The sequence below is a fragment of the Falco peregrinus genome, chromosome Z (assembly GCF_023634155.1).
Source record: "Falco peregrinus isolate bFalPer1 chromosome Z, bFalPer1.pri, whole genome shotgun sequence".
NCBI classification, from domain to species: domain Eukaryota; kingdom Metazoa; phylum Chordata; class Aves; order Falconiformes; family Falconidae; genus Falco; species Falco peregrinus.
This window is the reverse complement of record NC_073739.1, coordinates 16,986,070-17,005,746: the sequence shown is the minus strand read 5'-3', so window position 1 is coordinate 17,005,746 and position 19,677 is coordinate 16,986,070. Positions and strand designations below refer to the sequence as shown.

The 19,677-nt window shown below is 41.6% G+C and overlaps 1 protein-coding gene across 2 annotated transcripts in view; it reads right to left on the bottom strand.

Moving 5' to 3' along the window:
* Positions 1–300: 300 nt before the first annotated feature.
* Positions 301–19,677, bottom strand: part of ACO1 (aconitase 1) — a 39,185-nt gene continuing 19,808 nt past the window's right edge. For both annotated transcript variants that reach the window (XM_055790543.1, XM_005234798.4), the window contains exons 7-21: positions 16,396–16,535; positions 15,159–15,330; positions 14,589–14,689; positions 13,444–13,560; positions 12,036–12,195; positions 8,668–8,803; positions 8,071–8,155; positions 7,659–7,815; positions 6,996–7,120; positions 6,622–6,726; positions 5,806–5,948; positions 4,019–4,166; positions 3,489–3,611; positions 2,296–2,481; positions 301–1,018 (exon numbers count right to left, since the gene is read on the bottom strand). In XM_055790543.1, the coding sequence (XP_055646518.1) occupies positions 905–1,018; positions 2,296–2,481; positions 3,489–3,611; positions 4,019–4,166; positions 5,806–5,948; positions 6,622–6,726; positions 6,996–7,120; positions 7,659–7,815; positions 8,071–8,155; positions 8,668–8,803; positions 12,036–12,195; positions 13,444–13,560; positions 14,589–14,689; positions 15,159–15,330; positions 16,396–16,535 (2,012 nt within the window). In that variant the 3' untranslated portion in view covers positions 301–904. The remainder of the gene's footprint in view (positions 1,019–2,295; positions 2,482–3,488; positions 3,612–4,018; positions 4,167–5,805; positions 5,949–6,621; positions 6,727–6,995; positions 7,121–7,658; positions 7,816–8,070; positions 8,156–8,667; positions 8,804–12,035; positions 12,196–13,443; positions 13,561–14,588; positions 14,690–15,158; positions 15,331–16,395; positions 16,536–19,677) is intronic.

Sequence of the window (19,677 nt, the reverse complement as noted above, 5' to 3'; positions counted from 1 at the left end):
TAACTGTCAGTTATCAGTTGCTGACAAGGATCTTGAAATTTTGGTAGCCTGTCTACCTGAAGATACAAAACAGACAGAAGTACATCACAGAAGTATTCTGTTGGGTTACAGAAGACTGTCAGTATTTGACAGTATTTGTATTCACCGTGTCTCATGCAGATTATTCAAAGAAACATGAATTAAAATATGAGAATGCAAGACTTGTATGACTTTGTTCCTACATGGACAATGACAGGAGTCTAAAGTCAAAGCTCTGTTTGCGTCGCGGTACTGAGGATAACATGACAAAACACACCAAACTTCTTCAAAATAAATTTAATTTTATGCATTAGAAATATTATCCCCAATAGGTCCACCTTTCCACATTTTTAACAACAAAGTTCATGGCTTTCAAAATTAATAAACAGCTAAATAATTAATTTCAGTATTAGATTCAGATTCTGGTCAACTGCATAAGAAAGCCAGTCACTATCAGATAATCAGGAAGGAATAAAAATTATTTTTTATACTGTCAGTTAATTTTTGCACCACTGATATGATATGAGCATAGAACTTAACTTCAGAGTCAAACTAAATGGACGAAATGTATAAAATCAGCACATGATCTTCAACACTTCCACAGATTCCAGCAGTATTTTAATGACTTCTGCACTGTATTCTAAGGTAAGTGAAGCCGACCACCATATGAAACAGATAATAAATGCTGTTTACTTCAATTGGACAAGTGTGTCCAGTTTCCTGATACACAGATTAATTCAGCATTGTAAACAAGCCTTCTAATACAATTCATGAAAAAAATGTTTGCTTTATGGTTCACGCTTTCAAATTTATGATTACCATAGTTTCATTGTGCTCACGAGAAGCAGGCAGGCTTGCACCTGGACGTTTTTGCTTTATGTTATGATTAGGCCGCCATTTTACGGATCATGTAGTTCAGAATGCCGCCATTGTGGAAGTAAGTGAGCTCCACATCGGTGTCAAATCTCATGATGGCATGAAAGGTTTTCCCGGTATCCAGCTGTTGGGGTCAAAGAAAGTCATTCAAACAGCAGAACCTTCCACATATTACATGACATCATAGTAAAATAAGGACTATTAAGACAGTTTTGCCATCTCAAGGAATTGTGATGGAAAGTTGAAGTGAACAGGCACTCAACATCAGTATTTCTTCCCATGCTAGACTACAGCCAGCTGCTCAAGAGGGAAGTGCTTTAAAACAAACTGTAATAAACATGGTATGGAGTTTCCTTGCATTGCATTTGCTGTCTCATTTAGATTTATTGATACAAGCCCAGGGGCATGAAAGCTGACCACCCTTTCAAATGGTTATGCTAATTCTTGACGTTTTCCTATGTAGTCATTCTTCTGGCTTAGGTACAGAAGCAATACTAATTTCATTCACTTTCTTTGAGGCCTAGCATTTGGGAATCAGAAAAGCACAAAGACAACTGCATGAAGTGAATAAAATACTTGTATTTTACTGAAGACTCCCCTGGTCAGGTACTTCCAGATGAATGCACAATGTTCACCTCCGACTGGTAAACTGACGGACTCTTTGGTACCTATAGTTCCTCTGCTTCAGGGCAGTTAATGGGGCACATGTAAACACCTATTGTTAGAAACTAATTCAGGGAGACCACCTGCATTAAATGAACATGCAGTAAGTACATTGTTTTACTAACTGCAGTAGAAGAGCAGACTTTGATGCTATTAGGCTAATTAAGTCAGTTTTACAGATGTTCTAATCAAGAATAAACCAAATTTTATCACAGATGCCAATATTTTTCAAAAAAAGGCATAGGTTTAGAGGCAAAGCTAGACAAAAAGAAGTCTTTCAAATACAGGGCCTGAAGTTTAGATTTTATGCTGGGTACACTTAAACTTCACTTTTAATGCTGCAGTGAACAGTATTCTGTCAGTTGAATTGTCAATGAATTATTTTAAATTTGTTTAAATAAATTAGTTTAATGTATTTAATTTAACAGTTACAGTTCACGTTCTATTGTGCTTCAAACATTTAAATGAGACAGAAAAATTTATAGTGGACTTTGAAAGACTGGTCCAAAATACAGGACTGCTTTGTGCTAAGTAAAAGAGTTTGCTCATGCTGCTTTTATATCCCATCACAGCAAATCTCTACTAGAATGACTGTTTTCATCCCCTTCTCCATGACAATTCTCCCTTCCTTAGGTAAGAGAAGCTTACTGCCATATGAAAGCAAGTTGTTTGAAGAGTCAGTTAATTCTGAGTGAAATTATAGTGAGTCAGAAAATTCAGACCTTTGGTGTCTCGTACCTTAATCTCAATTTTCATCTGAGGTTTTAGTTTTTCAGGAATGACAATCGTGTAACGCTCCCGTCCAGTGAGTTTTAAAGTCCCTGCATCCTCACCAGGTAAATACTGCAGAGGAATCACTCCCATCCCTACTAAGTTGCTTCGATGAATTCTCTCATAGCTTTCAGCAAGTACAGCCTTGACACCCTGGGAAATACAAAACAGGTATAGTTATCTTTATGGTTCAGGATAGTCTTCTGTGCTCATGGGAAGGAAATTGGTACATTTGTGGCCCCCTCCATTTCATTTACCAGCTACTGGCAGGGTCAGCAGATCGTGTCTGACAGTGGACTGTCCAGGATGACTTGATTATATGTTAACTTTTAAAAATCTTTAAAAGAAATCTGATTGCCAGGCTGTTGCTTTCTTGGGAATCCTGTATACTTCTTTAACATGTTTTAAGTAAAGCACCACTAGGCATTTCCATAATTCTTGCTAATTAAGTGTTACCCTCTTACACTACAAGTTCCAGGATGCAGTTTAATTAATTTCTGAATTTTTACATATTAATACAGTAAAGACAAAAAAATTACCACTGGAACAAACCCCCTCAACCCACCCCCCAAACACAGATAAATGTAATCTTACACACCAGCTCTCCTAAAACTTTTGCCTTCACAAATTCCACAAGGAAGCTTGAATCAGAGTTCAGGTTGGTAAATAATGTAGAATAGGCAGACAAAGAATGCAACAGGTGTTTCCACTGTATGCGGATTTCTGTTAGGCTCCTATAACAATACTGTTAAGCATCCCTGCAATCTGCATATTGAAGCCATGCTAAATTTCATTTTCACTGGTACCACTTTTCTCCTACACTTCCTATCTTCCCTGCTAAGTGAGCTGAAGAAGGCAGCTGGAAGGAGACCCAAGGTTTACTGGGTTATGGGAAGCAGAAGTAAAGAAAATGGCCTTTCTCGTGTAGCCTTCTGGATTTCTAGCTGAAGATCAGTCAAGGCTTCCAGTCTGAACAGGATCTAGGAATATTTGCCCAGCTTTTGCAACGTTACTATGACTCTTGGAGGAAGCTGAGATTTCAAAATAGCTCTGGCTATCAGAAGTAAGAATGAGCAACCCAGGACGCTGGTCATAAGCTAGTCTTCTTGACTACGCGCTTTTAAGTACTGACCTCCTTCTGGTTTACTGCAGTCACTCACCAAGAGGAATGGTCCTTTAGCTGCCCAGTCTCTGGAACTTCCTGCACCGTATTCCTTCCCAGCCAGCACAATCAGAGGATGGCCAGCCTGCTTGTATCTTTCTGCAGCATCAAACACATCCAGCTGGAATGAAAATGCCCAACACCTTAATTCACTTTTTGGGGGTGGAAGCACGGTTCCAGGGAAACAAGGAAAGAAGTGTCCCCACATAAACAGCTGAAGCCCATACTTTCTGCCAAGCAGCACTTTAAGGATATTAATCACAGTGATTTGTGGCTTCTTTGTGGTCTGATCTCACTCCCAGCACAAACCTGCACCTTCCATTACCACTTTACAGTGGTTATACCCTCCAGTGATAAGCCTGATAGCAGTAGGTATGCCTGACCTGCTTCCCGAGGTCAATACAGCTTCCCCTCATCAGCTTTACTAAAAAGGCAGTTAAGTAAATGACCTAAGCTGTAAGAAGGAAAGCCACTACTAATCCACTCTACTGTCAATGAGCCTTAGTTTAGAGGAGCAAGTGTACTTACAGTTTCCCCGGAAGGGAAATGGACAGTCTGAGGTCCTTGTTTATCAACAAATTTGTTCACCAAGCGAATGTTTGCAAATGTTCCTCTGGCCATGACAGCATCATTCCCTCTGCGGGAGCCGTAAGAATTGAACTCTCGAGGAGTCAAGCTATTAAGGGAAAAAAAACCCAACAAAAAAAGGAAACGTGTTTTGTTTTTTTTTTAGACTGAAGCACTCTGTGCTTTAAAAAAAGAAATTAATGAACTGATGTTTTTAAGGCAGATATGAACATAGTTTCCATCATGGCGGTAGCATCCATTTAGCCAATATTTCTACTTTTATTCTTTTTTTGGAGGAAAAAAATAAAGTAAAAAAAATAGAAGTATGCCTACAGCTTGGTCACAGAAAGCAGCTTCCATAGTATTGTCATCCCTTGCCCTAGTAAATGGTATCTGATAGTGGTGCAAGGATACAGTTCCTGTTAGGTCAGAAGACACAATACAATTCTTTTCTTAATAGCTGGCTACTGAAAATCTTCCTTGTTACTTATATTACCACAGCACCTAGAACAAAGGTAGAGACACCACTGTGCTAAACATCTAAAAGGCACAGAGCATCCCTGCTACAAATTAGAACTACAGAAGAAAAAGTTAATCCACAAGTAGAGGTATTGGAATAAGGGGACACTCCAGCCTAAACAGTAAACAAAGAATATGCTGGAATGTGACTGAAAATTGACTGTTTGCACTGGGCTACATCCAAACAGCAGCTATGACGTACATCTGTTTTGTAATTTCTGTAGGGCTATTTAGATTTCAAAGTGACTGACAGCACAGGGCCAAAGAGTCCAGAGACGTTAGTTGTCAGCAAATCATGTTTTAATCAATTTCCCCTCCAGAATTACTAGGTCTAGTGAATATCTATTTCTTGTACAATGTCAGTCCTGTTCCTCAAAAGATCACTGAAGCTATAAGAAGTACTAAACCAGAGAATAAAAGTATTATCTGTTAAGACTGGATAGGGCAACTCAGCACGTCCTAATCATGCCTTAAGTTGAACCCAGGCCATGGAAAAAGCCTGATATTTTACAGCAGTTTGGACTCTAACCACAATAGCTTTGCCAGTTTTTGCAGCTGCACTGAAACCTATATTTCTGGATATTCTATAGCAGGGGTCCTCAAACTATGGCCTGCGGGCTGGATACGGCCCCCCAGGTTCCTCAATCCGGCCCCCGGGATTTACAGAACCCCCCGTCGTCCCGTCCCCCCCCCCCCCGCCAGGGGTTGGGGGGGGAAACCAAGCACCCGCAGATGACTGCCTGCCACTGCATCCGCGCCGGCCCCCTGGTTAAACAGTTTGAGGACCCCTGGTCTATAGCTCTTGACAGTCTGGATCTATTAAATAGTTGCACATGCTAGAAGAAGCAAGTATAAAACCAAAACAATTTTTGGCAATAAGGACCGTGATAATTTTGTTTCATTAGGGGCACAAATCCTTATTCCTTTATTTATGAATACGCTTACTGTAAACTAGCCTGAAAGTTATCTTCCTCCCCTCTGTCCATACAAAAGTCTTTAGCTCTCCAGTGTAACAGACATGCATACTCTGTGCAAGTTCTTACACTTGGTGAGAGCTGCTGAAACAGCAGAGAAAGAAATGTTTTTCTTTCTTCTTTTATATATTCTCCAGGCATCCATGAAGGTATACAAGCATATGCAAAACACCACCAGATATGTGCGGCTGTAACATGGTATAGTAGTTGTGGCTTGTTTCCTCTTCCCAGTCTGTAACAAGAAGCAGTGCTTACCCTCTGCTGGTCAAATAACGGGCTGCAGGACTATTTCTTGCTATATTCCCAGCTGGAGATATGTGGTCAGTTGTCACAGAATCCCCAAAACTCAACAGGACATAAGCATCTTCTATTGTTTTTGGGGTCTGAAGAGCCAAAGTCTAAACCATCATAAATAAAAACATAATCATTAGAAAATGCCACAGAATTCCTTTACCTTTCTTGAAAGTGCAAACTGAAAATAAGGTCTCCCTTTTTATATGTTAGAAGAAAGAAAAAAACCCGAACCCTATTAAAAATGTTTATGTTTTGGACAAAATGTGATTTCCTGGCTGGCCGTCAGCAAGTTCAAGATGAAGAAAATAGAGACAAAAAAATCAGCCAAGACTTCCTGTAGTACATGCATGAATGCAGACAAAAACCCCACAGGATTACTCTGCATCTGCATGTATTGAAATCTGCATTTTCTTTCAAATAGTACTGAAATAGCCATCTGAACACTGAATTATTTGGTGCAAAATACAGGCAAGCAGAACGGTGGGTTTTGTTTCCTGTCCTTTTCCCTCACTTGTTTTGTGACTATTTAAAAGTTTTTCACCTTAAAAGGAAAAAGACTTTTCAAAAGCCCTGAAGCGACAGGGAATCCTTAGAATTTTCAGATTCACTCATGCCTTTGTATTAAAATGAACACAATACTGTAATTCAAACATTTGAGAACCAAAGCCACAACAGGCTATGATGATGGATGCTCCCAGGCCCCTCAAAATGGCTTTGCTTCACCTTTGACCTTGACTACACACTTCTGTTTGATTCAAAGGGAAAGTGTGCACGTACCAGACCATCAAAGAAAGGTGGAGACTTGATATAAGTTGACTTAGGATTCCAAGTATATAGTGTATCTGAAGGAGCATCCAAGGCATTCCAAGACTTGTTTACTGTCTGAAAAACATACCAAGACATCCCATCAATTTCTAAGTTTTCAGAATCAATTTCTAAGTTTTCAGAATCAAGGAAATTACTTCAGAATCCAGGTAAAACTCAAATTTGACTTCAGCAAAAGCCCTATCTATTTCTTAAAGCACTTTGGGAAATTCTTGTGACAATATATATTATGTTTGGGGTTCATTTTGTTATGAAGACCAACTTATTTAACATCTTTAGAACAGCACAGTACATCAATCAAACTACAGTCCAAGGGATTAATTCACCTCTATTTTTTGGTAGACCTCCTTGAACATCCCAGGAATAACAAACTGACGCTCAACAGCTTGAATCTCATTTCTTGTTGGCCAGATATCTTTCAGGTAAATCTTCTTCCCTGAAGCATTTATTCCTGTAGAAAATGGTATTTTTATGTTTGTTGAATAAATTTTCCATTAAGGAAGAAAAAGTTTATCATGGTGTTCTTTAGGTATGTGTTCCTTCTAACCCTGTTAACACTCATGAGACACACTTTATTTCACCTACAAGGGTCTGACAGAAGAGGGCCTCATAAACTTGATGATGCCTGTACATACGGCTTCTTTTGTGATTTCCAAGGGCCTTCCAGAATAATTTAGATTGGAAAGGACCTTTGAGGGTTGTCTAGATGAACTTCCTGCTCAGAGGAAGTCTACTAGGTCAGGTTGCTCATGACAGACTGTCATCCAATTATCACTGAAAAGGTGCCCCTGTTTAATTAGCACACTGGTCAGGCTTGGCTTCCCCCTTTCTCCATCATACAGACTCCTTGTTGCTCTGTTTCTTAACAATTGCATGCTTTGTGTCCCAGAGGTACTCAGCATCTCCCTAGGACAAATGTTTCTGAAGAGCATAATTCCAACTAGTTTAGTCTATAAGCTGTGAAAAGAAGCATCCTGATACTGTCTTACCCAAAGGCTCTTTCTCAAAGTCGATCCGAACAGTCCCTGCAATTGCATAGGCTATTACCAGTGGTGGGGAGGCTAGGTAGTTAGCACGGGTGTTGGGATGGACGCGCCCTTCGAAATTCCTATTGCCAGACAACACACCCACTGCTACGAGGTCTCCCTGTAAGAGAGTTTGAGACAAAGGTAGCTGAGGTGCTTGCAGACTCCATATACCCAGCAGATCTGTCGGGATGCACTGTGCTGCAACATCAATGACTGGACAGTCACAGAACTGCCTCTTTTCAAGCAATCCCAAAGCACCTCCCACCTCAGAATACAGGCTGAATTTACTTCACACACAGCTGAGAAGAGTTAGTGCACAGCATAACACAGCTCAGAATAGCTTACCTATGCTGCACAGGAAAAAACTGCATACCTGTGTAATGGCCTCAACAACAGATTCTGGTAGGGGTCCACTATTGCCAATACATGTCATACAGCCATAACCCACCACGTCAAACCTAGACAGAGCACAAAAACCATCAGTGAACAAAAAGCTATTTTGGAGAAAGATGTTTAACCTCTTAGCAGTTGGCAGGGTCACTTTTAGAAGATGTACTGTTTTAACAATCGAATTGCTGCCAAAACCAGCATTTTTGAGAATGCTCGACTTTTATCATTGCAGTGACTGTCTGTGCTCACAGAATGAGTATCTGGGAAATGTGTTATCTAGCAAGATGAATAACACTATAGTGTCATTTATGCTATTTAAAAACCATTAGTCTTGCAAAATAGCCCATTTTCCCGCTTAAGAACATGAGTCTTCAAGAAGCTACAGCAGGCAACACACCTTCTCGTTCATTGGCACAGTCAGCCAGCACAACAGCAATGAGTTAACTCATACAGGATCACGCCACACAGCACGTGACATATCTTCTAAGCTGTACAGGGAAATAGTTATTCTATTGCATCACTTGCTGTCAATGCTTTTAGCTAAGCAGCCACAAGACAACAGTAAGGAAAGCACTCTTACCCTAGTTGGGAAAGGTAACTCATAACTCCACTCTCCCTCAGGTAGTAAGTGACAACCCCGCTTCCTGGGGACAGGCTAGTTTTAATATATGGCTTCACTGTCAAACCAGCTTCAACAGCTTTCTTAGCAAGCAATCCTGAAAAATGCAAAGGGTATATTGCGGTTTTTCCTGGAAGTGTGACAGTCTGATGGATCAACAGGTTAACAGAAGGATCATTAAATAACTGAAAAACAGAAAAGGCTCCATTTTCAGCAATGAAACGGTACAGTAAGCCAACAGCATTAACTCAAGAAAAAACAGCTAGAGCTCAAGTGCTCTGTTGAACTGTAGATGCAGCCTGCAATTTCTGCTCCACTGGAAAGCTGATGGAGGTTGCATTCAACAAGGTGTACTCACACTGCGGCACCAGACAGACATTCAAAACTCAGAACACAATTCAGAAGACAAGTATGTCACAATAAATGCAATGAAGAATTGTTAACTTCCCTCTTATGGTGGTCTAGCGATCCACTGCTGAAATAACTGCCCACATATGACTTGCTGCCCTCAGAAGGAAATGGCTCTGAGCGCGCCAGCTCTGGACCTTGTGACAAACAAGCTATCTCACAACGTACATCTTGTTGCAGAGGTGCTGCCTGACCACTATATGCATAGAGATGTTTTAGTGGAGCATATGTATTACCAGAAACACATTTGTTCCGAACTTCTTCCTTTTAAATGAACTGTCCATACATAGCTGAATGTTCAGAAAACAAGTCCCCTCCAACCCCTTCCCAGGATGTGCATAAAAGAAGCAGCAGCTATGCAAACTATGCAAAACTTCATATTCCCATGCCTCATTCTCCTTCTCACACACCCACTTAGGTAAGAAAATATACATAAGCTCTTATTTGAGCCAACATGATGTCCAACAGGAAGATGTTATCAAACTGTTTTGCCTTTGTCAGCTGTTTGGCAGCTCTGTTAGACATGATTGGGAGACTTCTGTGTGTTAAGTGTTGTGTGAAAATGAACAGATTTGGAGGCCTAAGGGTAGACAGGTGAATTTTAAAAAGCAGTCCTATTCCTGAAATTGCTAGGACTCCTTAGCTGCCAGAGGAAGCTGTGGAAATGGGAGCTCTTGGATGCTTTTGAAAATGTGACCACAAATAAATGTTCATCCTAGGATCTGATAGCCTGATAGCCTGCTGGCTTGTTTTCCTGCCAATACCAGTTCTGAAAAGAATGCAAAGTCAAACTCTAAAAAATGGCAAGGAAATGCCAGAACTTATGTTGCTTCGAGCAACCTTAGTCCAACACCTTTGTAAAGTCAGATTAGGCTGTCAAAGCTACTACAGCATACACTTACTATCCCCACAACCACACAGCCCCTGCACATCATTTAATGCACAGGACATACAGTGGTAGTTTGAAACAACTATTGGTATTTTGCATTTCTTTTAGCTTGATTACTTAGTGGAAGCACTCTACGTTACATTACTTTCCTTCAAAGCCTGCTCCGAAAGCCAAATTACCATGCTTTTTGTGGGTATCTCGGAGGTTCTCAACACTTAGTGTACAGTCACTGGAGACTGAAAGAATTAATTTATCCCTCTCCTTGTCAAGGTCAAAGCATCAGCACTACTGGATGGAAAGGCAGCAACAGTAAGAGTGCCCACTAAATCCGAGTGCATACATTGAGAGCCTTAGGACTAGGTTCTTCAGCCCACTATGTGTTAAGTAGTATTGAATGTGTGCAAAGTACCAAATTGTACCTGCAAAGCATTCTACACTTTAAACCCATAGAGCTATAAGGCCAAGCACACTGAAAGATCAGTATTCCCTCTGCCATGCTATGAGGGTAAAAAATGCATGCCATTAACCTAGAAGCCAAATGCTTGAGGAAACTATATCCTAAGCAGGTGGCACAACTGAGGGATACACCTACCTAAGGTGAGTAGGACAGAGCAAAGACAGCCTCTGTGGAGGAAACCTACTTCTTGATCCTTGGAAGAAATACAGCCCTATTTCTGTGATCATGACCAGGATGGACCTAAAGAAAGATGTATGCTGATTTGGCTGTCCTGTCCAGGGCAAGTGAATTGCAAGACGTCGTTCAATTGTGTTCCTCACAAAGGGTAAGAAATAGAGCAGGCCTCTCCTCCACTTCCCTTCCCACCCCACAGCCTGGCTTATGATGGACTTGTCCCTGTTGCTAGAAGTTAAAAAACCTGTTGTGCCTGGGAAGAGGGTGAGCTGCTGGTACTGTAGAATACCCAAAGACATATGCTAGTCCAACAACAGGTGACAAATATCACATTGGCAAACTATCTGTCAGAGGTTGTCCACAAGCCAAGATCTTCCCACCACCAGACAGGAACAAAGGAGACAAATCAGGTGGTTTCAGCCAGTAAGTAATCCTCTCTGGTCAAGGGCCCTTGCATTGCCCATTGCACTTTCCTTCCAGTGTTTGTAGAAAACAAGCCTGCATCCTACAAACAGTCTGACAAACTCGGAAGCCCTAATGTGGTGATGATCTTACAGTGACAGATAACATCTATGTATAAGTTTGTGGAGGAGAGAAAGAAATATGTAAGCATGTAGCCAAGCACCTGGGAAAGAGGACTGAACTGGTCTGCTATAGGCTGAACTCTGAGCTGACTCTGCATTCCTAGTTTGTTGCCAGAAGTACACATTTGGAATGAGAAATTTTCTGCTCAGACTAGTCAGATTGAAAATGAACAACCTCCTGACCTGACATTTAACACAAACAACTCAGACCACATGTTTTATAGTATTTGAATAGGGATAAGCAAGAAAGTGGGGGATACAAAGCACACCTCTGATCACTTCTTGGATGCTGTTAAGATGTAAATAACAAGGCTCTGAAAGAAGGCAATCCCTGAGAACACAAATTTCCTCCTCTGCTCACCTCCTACTTGCCCTCAGACTCTTGCTGTAACAACTTCACACACTCCCTAGCTAAGTGTGTGTTCTGTACTCTGCTGTCAGATCAGAGCACTTTCAGCCTTAGTTTCATAGACCATTTTTCACTGTCCTGCTTCTTGTGACCGATTTTCAATAACCTCTTCTCAGCTCTATATAACAGCTTCTGTGCATTTAACAAGTGTCAGAGGTGCTGGTTAATTCAGTTCCAGCCTGCCCTGTAGAGAAGCTAGTGCAGGAAAAATACATTTTCTTCAATCCATGTTTCCAGCTACCATTTCCAGAATTCCTTCTGCTACTCTCAGGGACTAAACTCAGTTTTAGCACTCCAAATGACAAAACCAGCTCTGTGCATGTAGAATTACATCGGTGTTGCATTTGTCTTTAGGACACACAGCCAGAGTCAGAAAGAAACTACTGCAGATTAAGCAAATAAACTTACCTGCCCCCAACATAACTGAGGGGTTACTGGTGTTTGTACAGCTTGTAATGGCAGCAATCACTACTGAACCATGAGCAAGCTCAAAGTCACAGCCCTCAAAATTAAATTTGACTATTTTGTTGTGTCGGTCTGAGGCAATTTGGAATCCCTTGAATCCTTGCTGTAGGAGGAGAAAGTAAGAATCAGAAGGATATGGTTAATATAAATATTGTGAGTGGAAATTAGTATGAACTAGGAATTTCATGAATGAGAAGCATCTGTCAGTCACATCCATGATTCCATTTTTAGGTCTGGTGGTGAAGCCTTGCATCTCTGGTCAAAGTGGCAGACAAAAACAATTTTTCTGGGGTCTAACCTATTATCTGTTTACTGGTAAAGAGGCAACCTTTGCAGCAAAATATGTATTTTGTTCCTGCATGAATATATCCTTCTTCAGATTGCACAGATGCTTCTTGCTCCCATATGCTCCAGATTCCTGACCACGTATAGTCTTGTTACACAACCTAGTCCTGAGATACTAGCTGTAACACAAAAAAATTTTAAGCCATCATTATCAAACAGCTCAAACTTATACTAAGAGCTGACTTGAAAGGCAAAAGCCTGTCTGACAGTTCAAAAAAAATCAAGGAGCAAGAAGGCACTGTTCACACCATGAAAAATTATGTTTGGAGATCTGAAAGCACAAGGTCATTTAACGGTGTTTGGAACATAACAAAACAAGAATTATTGGGAACTGCTGTTGTTTAAGTTTGTTGATTTAAATCACGAGAGTTCTATACTGCCTTTAACAAGGGTGATTACCCTATCAGCCAAGGATTTAAACTGATTTTGGAAACTTAACTGTCTGGGCATATTAATTCAAATTAAAATCTTGCTCTTCTTTCAGTGACCATTTTTGACTGAGTGATGTAGAGAGAAGTCTTTTTTTTCTGTCTTTACCATGTGTCACAGAGACACATGCAGTTCTGATCTGCTGAATAGATTCAGTACTGAATGCAAAACTCCATTGCGGAGCTGAGGGCTTAACCTGCTTGGAAAGCTGAAGTGCTGGGTAGTTAGCACAGAGCTCAGCGCAGCAGCTACTTAGTCCACTCTACTAACAACACCCTTTGTGGCCTATTCAGAAATCCCTAGTGCATGTCAAAACCATGTTAGGTCTAAGACTGATCTAAAATCAGAAAGAACTACTAATTCAATAAGACATGAACACCTTCATGTGACGGAACCATCACCCCAGTTTTTAAACTACCCATTGTTGATGTCATCTTCTAAACTGCATTCAGACATCCTCATTTACTTTTCAATAACAAAACAACACACAAGTTAACCCCAAAATGTAGTTCCTGAACACCAGACAGCTTTTAGAAGCGTGCATTAGTTTATATGCCCAAATGATCCCAGTCCCTACCTTGGCTCCCAGACAAGTCTCAAAGTCCTTCTTCATATCTGACACAGCAACTTTGTCCTGAGGTCTTTTTGGTCCACTGCAGCAAGGTGTAACAGTATGGAGATCCAACTCAACAACCTATTCAGGAAGAGGACGTGAGAGCAGTTCAGCACTGCATAACAAGTTGAAGCCAGTTAAGCCACAGATATGCCACCTCTGATGCTGAACCATGGCTAAATCTGCACACTGTGTTTGTTTGCAGAAATTATCTAAGACATATGAGAACGAAAAGATCAGAAGAAAGGAACAGTTCTACTTTTAGACTCTGCCAGCTCTCAAAAATACCCCAGCTATGAAAGCCCAGTGTATGACTGAAGCATCTAAACAATACAGATGATTTTGAGAATTATGTCTTTTCACATGCTAGCAGCAGGGTCCTCTTCAGAAAACAATGATGTGAAGAAATCCTGGTACTGGCATAAACCAAAGCAGACTATTCATCTTGGCCTTGGGTAAAACATTCGGTATATTATAAAACAGAGAATATCCTATTTTCCTATTCCTCAGCCATGTTTCAACTTTGTTATTATAGTATGCTGCATCTTTTCATATTTACTAAGATTTTTGAATAATCATGCAAACCTGAACATAAGTTACAAGGTAAATTCTTACTGTAGAGAGAACCAGGAATATTCTTGAGTTTCCTAGACTCAAGTAAGATCTTGGTTTTCTTGCAAAGAAAGCTGTTTGTGTGGTCTGTGGTTACCACACAGAGCTTCTAAGTGTCGTGATTCACACAGTAAAATAACTCGCTGAACAGAACAAGGGTAAAACTGGGACAAGGCTTACACAGACAACATCCACACTGTCTTCATCGCTGTGTTTGAGTCTGGACTGAACTGCTCAAAACCACATGAACAAAATTGCAGAATCTGCATCAGCTAGAGCTCAGTTGAGAGCCAGTCTATACCTATGCCCAAGCTTTCACACCTGAAGAGCCAGCTAACTTATGCCACTGGGCCTTAGATTAAGACAGATGTGTGAACCAAGCCAAAGGACGAGGAGTCCTTTGACTATTTCTTAGTTTCTGTGAAAAACTGACAAATGTCACATTGAAATAGGGCAGGGCATAAAGCAAGGAGCCAGAGAACAGCATAGTTTCTAACCTGTGTGAAGTCCGGATCCTGAGAGGAGTTCTTGAAATCTCTTAGCATTCCCACAGCCTCAAGATACCTTTTTGTACACATAACTTTCTCTTTATCACGGCCTAAGGTGAAAGCCAGACACAGCAAAAATAAAATGCAATGAAACTGAGGAACTACTGTATGACTGAAAAACAAATCAATGCTTAACAGGCTATTTCACTGTTCGTGCTGTACACTGCACTACAAGACCCTTTCAGCACAAATACTAGAGATTCATTGGAAACAAAGCCATTGAGCAGACTTAGTGGCTTTTGCAGAACAAAAACTTAGCGCTGCCCGAACCTAGCTTATCCAGATGACAGAAGCAGGAACCTAAGCAGCAGGCAGTTAGCTGTATAAAAGTAAAACTCAGCTCTTCCTAAACATAGCCCTAAGAGCAAAAAACAGCCCAAATAAGTAAGTACGGATAAAAAAATGCACTCAAGCTCAGAAGGCTCCACTTGATTCAATCCCATTGCTGACTACACCTTATAGACCTGGAGTCCCTGCTTTCAATTACACCTTTAACTCGTAGTCTCTTCTTACACTCACCAGTTTGTATCAGGTACCCAATGCTAATATCATCCACTGGGAAATAGGCAGCTGTTGCTCCATACTCTGGACACATATTGGCAATGGTGGCTCGGTCAGCAATTGACAGCTGGGCTACACCAGGACCAAAAAACTCCACGAATTTACCCACAACTCCAACTTGGCGGAGGTGCTGTTATAAAAACACAGGGCCTGTGTCACTGCTAGGTGTCAAAGACCTGATTATACACTAGGTAAAATATACAGGCTTTACTTCTTGCTCCATGTCTCTCAGAGTGAAATGCCAAATGCAGTGAACAAGAGTCATGTACATTATGAAATACAGCTTTCAACTTTTTAGCCATTTGCAAAGCTTTGGTAAACTCAGTCACAAGGATGAGGACACAGATGTAGTTTCAATAATAAGGTACAGTAAGTACAGGGATGTACTCCTTCTAAACTTGCTCTTCATCTCATTTAAACTACAGTCTATCTTATAACAATTGCATTTTTCTCAACGTGACATTCTAAGGAGAGAAGAACAGTGTGAGGTCTTTAGCCAGGAAATCCTGGAAGATGGGGAAACAGGAAGAACCAACTACACAAGTATGTGAATCAAACTGTAAATGAACACACACATGTGGATGAACTCATAAAAAAAGCATTGGTTTTCCCCATTTGGAGGTTCTGTCTAAGGACAGCATCCCATGACCAACCTGTACCAGATTTCTGACCTCCAAAACCCTTAATAATGCTAACCAGTAATATTCTTAATTCAGTCACAATCCACAGAGTGGATAAATGTATTATAAACATACAATGTGAGCCAAACACCTGCAGGTTAAAGAAATCAGACTGCAGCACTTACTGTCTGTTTCCAGGTTTGACATTGCCTTATTCTAAGGACTTCAAGAAAGAAAAACATCATGTTTCTTTTAAGGCAGCAGGGAAACGAGACCCTTTCACAAGCACTGTTGTTCCACAACAGGTCTGCATGTGAGGATTTGAACAGGCCACACAGTATCAGTTCTCCGCTCTGTTTTGTCTGCCTTCTGAGAAAGAGATTTGCCCATCAAATTTGCAGTTGTCCTTGGGCAGCTGATTGCAACCCACACAGAATGATAAAGTGTAAAAAAAAGTCCATAATGACTACATGGAAGCACACACAGGGCTCCTAAGCATGCAGTACAGTGGCTCTGTCCTACAGATTACGCATAGCTTCCAGCCGTAATGGCAAAATGGCACACACGTTCATTACCTTGGTAATGGTGAGCACTATGTCAGTGGATGTTACCAGTGGCTGAGGGTTTCCCAGCAGCTTATAGCCAACTACCTCAGGAAGCACCATGCTGATCGGTTGGCCCAACATCACTGCTTCTGCTTCAATGCCGCCAACACCTGTACACAACAGGAGTATATAATCCAACTATTCAGAAAGACAGTAAGTAACATGCCAAAGATAAACCCATGAAGTACAACTGACTGATGATTCCTCAATTTAAGGTGTGAAAGAGGAGAGCAGTCAGGCAGAGGACTTAGCTATCTGCTGAGGCACTCCTCATCTTGCTTATTTCTGCAAGGTTGGGCTTTTTTGATTTCTTTCCATTTCATACCTTCATCCTTACACCTCAGCCATTAGATAGGTTATTATCTAAATCGAAGTAACTTACTCTGAGGACACACGGCTTTTATAGTAACAGATGTGTAAGTTTTATTTAATGACTTAAACATGCAATTCATAAACAAAGAATGACTGACACGGCATTGAACATGGCGTGCTGTGAGCGAAATGTAAGCAGACCACGACTATTAGTGACCAAACAAAAACTTACAAGTTATTTTGAAGGAAAGAAAGAATATTAGAGTCAAGAGTATAGAATACTAATAGAAAAGCTACTTATTAAGACAGAACTATCTTCCCTACATCTGTTAAGTTCCAACATCAACAGTTTCAACAACTAGGAACCTTTGTGTAAGCACACCTTCAGTATTAGAGTGAATGCAATTAAAGTGACTACTTCATTTTGCTAATTTAATAAGGTAAAGTATCAAGATGTCAGTCATATGCAATCTAAAAAACCCCATGTTTACTAGCAATCTGGCATTAAGCAGCAGTTTTATAACTTTTTGCCTGTAGAAACACCTTCTCATGTTTATCTTCCACTTTCAAACCTCATTCTACCTTTGCTTAGCTTAATTAATACTAAGCTAGAACAAACTGCCTGTAATAGTAGCTTATGCATGCCAAACCACTGCTCCTATCCTCTTCCCCATTTAATCTAACAATAGTTCTGAGAAATAATTTCCAATTTATTTTATGCAAGATGATGTTAATTAAAAAGATAATTCTGTTGGAAACAGTATCTGTTGGAGGGATAATGCAGTAGGGCATAGGCAATCCAGGAAATTCTTGGAATGCATTGACAGTAACATCCTTCTCCAAGTGACAGAGAAGCCAATGAGGAGAGATACTATGGTGGACCTTGTTCTCACCAACAAGGAAGAGCTGGTGGAGAACGTGAAGTGCAAGGACAGCCTTGGCTGCAGTGCCCATGAAATGGTGGAGTTCAACATCCTTAGGACAGCGAGGAGGGTACACAGCAAGAATACTACCGTGGACTCAGGACAGCAGAGTCTGGCCTCCTCAGGGATCTGCTTTGTAGACTACCATAGGATAAAGCCCTGGAGGAAAGAGGGGCCCAAGAAAGCTGGTTAATATTCAAGGATCACCTCCTACAAGCTCAGGAATGCTGCACCCCAATGCAGAGGAAGTCAAGCAAAAACACTGGGAGGCCGGCATGGATGAACAAGGAGCTCCTGGACAAACTCAAACACGAAAAGGAAGCCTATAGAGGGTGGGAGCAAGGACAGGTAGCCTGGGAGGAATACAGAGAAACTGTCCGAGCAGCCATGGATCAGGTAAGGAAAGCGAAAGCCCTGACAGAATTAGATCTGGCCAGGGACATCAAGGGCAACAAGAAAAGGTACATCAGTGATAAAAGGAGGACTAATGAAAATGCAGGCCCTCTCCAGAAGGAAACAGGAGACCTGGTTATCTGGGACATGGAGGAGCCTGAGGTACTCAGTGACCTTTTTTCCCCAGTCTTCACCAGCAACGGCTCCAGCCACACCGCCCAAGTCACAGAAGGCAAAGGCTGGGACTGAGAGAATGAAGAACTGCCACTATAGGAGAAGATCAAGGTTGAGACCATCTAAGCGACCTGATGAGATGCATCTGTGGGTCCCAAGTGAACTCGCAGATGAAGTGGCTAAGCCACTATCCATCATACTTGAGAAGCTGTGGCTGTTCAGTGAAGTTCCCACTGACTGGAAAAGGGGAAATGTAACCCCTGTTTTCAAAAAGGGGGAAAAAAGGAAGACCCAGGGAACCATGGCCCAGTCAGTCTCACCTCTGCACCCAGCAAGATCATGGAGGAGATCCTCCTGGAATCTATGCTAAGACACATGGAAAATAAGGAGATGATTGGTGACAGCCAACATGGCTTCACTAAGGGAAAATTGTGCCTGATAAATCTGGTGGCCTTCTGTGAGACGGTTACAGCATTGATGTATGAGGGAAGAGTGACACCATCTACCTGGACTTGTGCAAATTTCTTGACACTATCCCACATGATAACCTTGTCTCTAAACTGGAAAAACATGGATTTGACAGATAGATCACCCAGTGTATAAGGAACTGGATGGATGGTCACACTCGAAGAGTTGTGGTCAATGACTCAATGTCCAAGTGGAGCCTGGTAATGAGTGGCATTCCTCAGGGCTCCATACTGGGACCAGTGCTGTTCAACATCTTTGTTGGCAATACAGACACTGGGACTGAGTGCACCCTCAGCAAGTCTGCCCACGACATAAGCTTTGGGAACCCCAACATAAGAAGGACATGGACCTGTTGGAGCAAGTCCAGAGGGCCCTGAAGATGCTCAGAGGGCTGAAGCACCTCTCCTATGAAGACAGGCTGAGGGAGTTCAGGTTCAACCTAGAGAAGGCTCCAGAACAACCTTACAGCAGCCTTCCAGTACCTAAAGGGGCCTTACAGGAAAGATGGGGAGGGACTCCTATCAGGGAGTGTAGTGACAGACAAGGCGTAACGGTTTTAAACTAAAAGAGGGTAGATTTACATTAGGTATTAGGAAGAAATTCTTCCTTGTGAGAGTGGTGAGGCACTGGCACAGGTTGCCCAGAGCAGCTGTGGATGCCCCATCCCTGGAGGTGTTCAAGGCCAGGCTGGATGGGGCTTTGAGCAGCCTGGCCCAGTGGAGGGTGTCTGTGCCCATGGCAAAGGGGTTGGAACTAGATGATCTTCAAGGTCCCTCCCAACCCAAACCATTCTATGATTCTATATTCCATGCCACATTAACATCATGCTCAGCATTAAAACTGGGAGGCAGAGGGTGGGGGAATTTTTCCAAAGTAGCTGTTGCCCAAGGACTGGCTGGGCTTTGGTGTGCTGGTGGGTGATGGTCTCTGCACCACTTGCTTATGTGTACTTCCCTCCCCCCTCCCTTCATTTATTAAACTT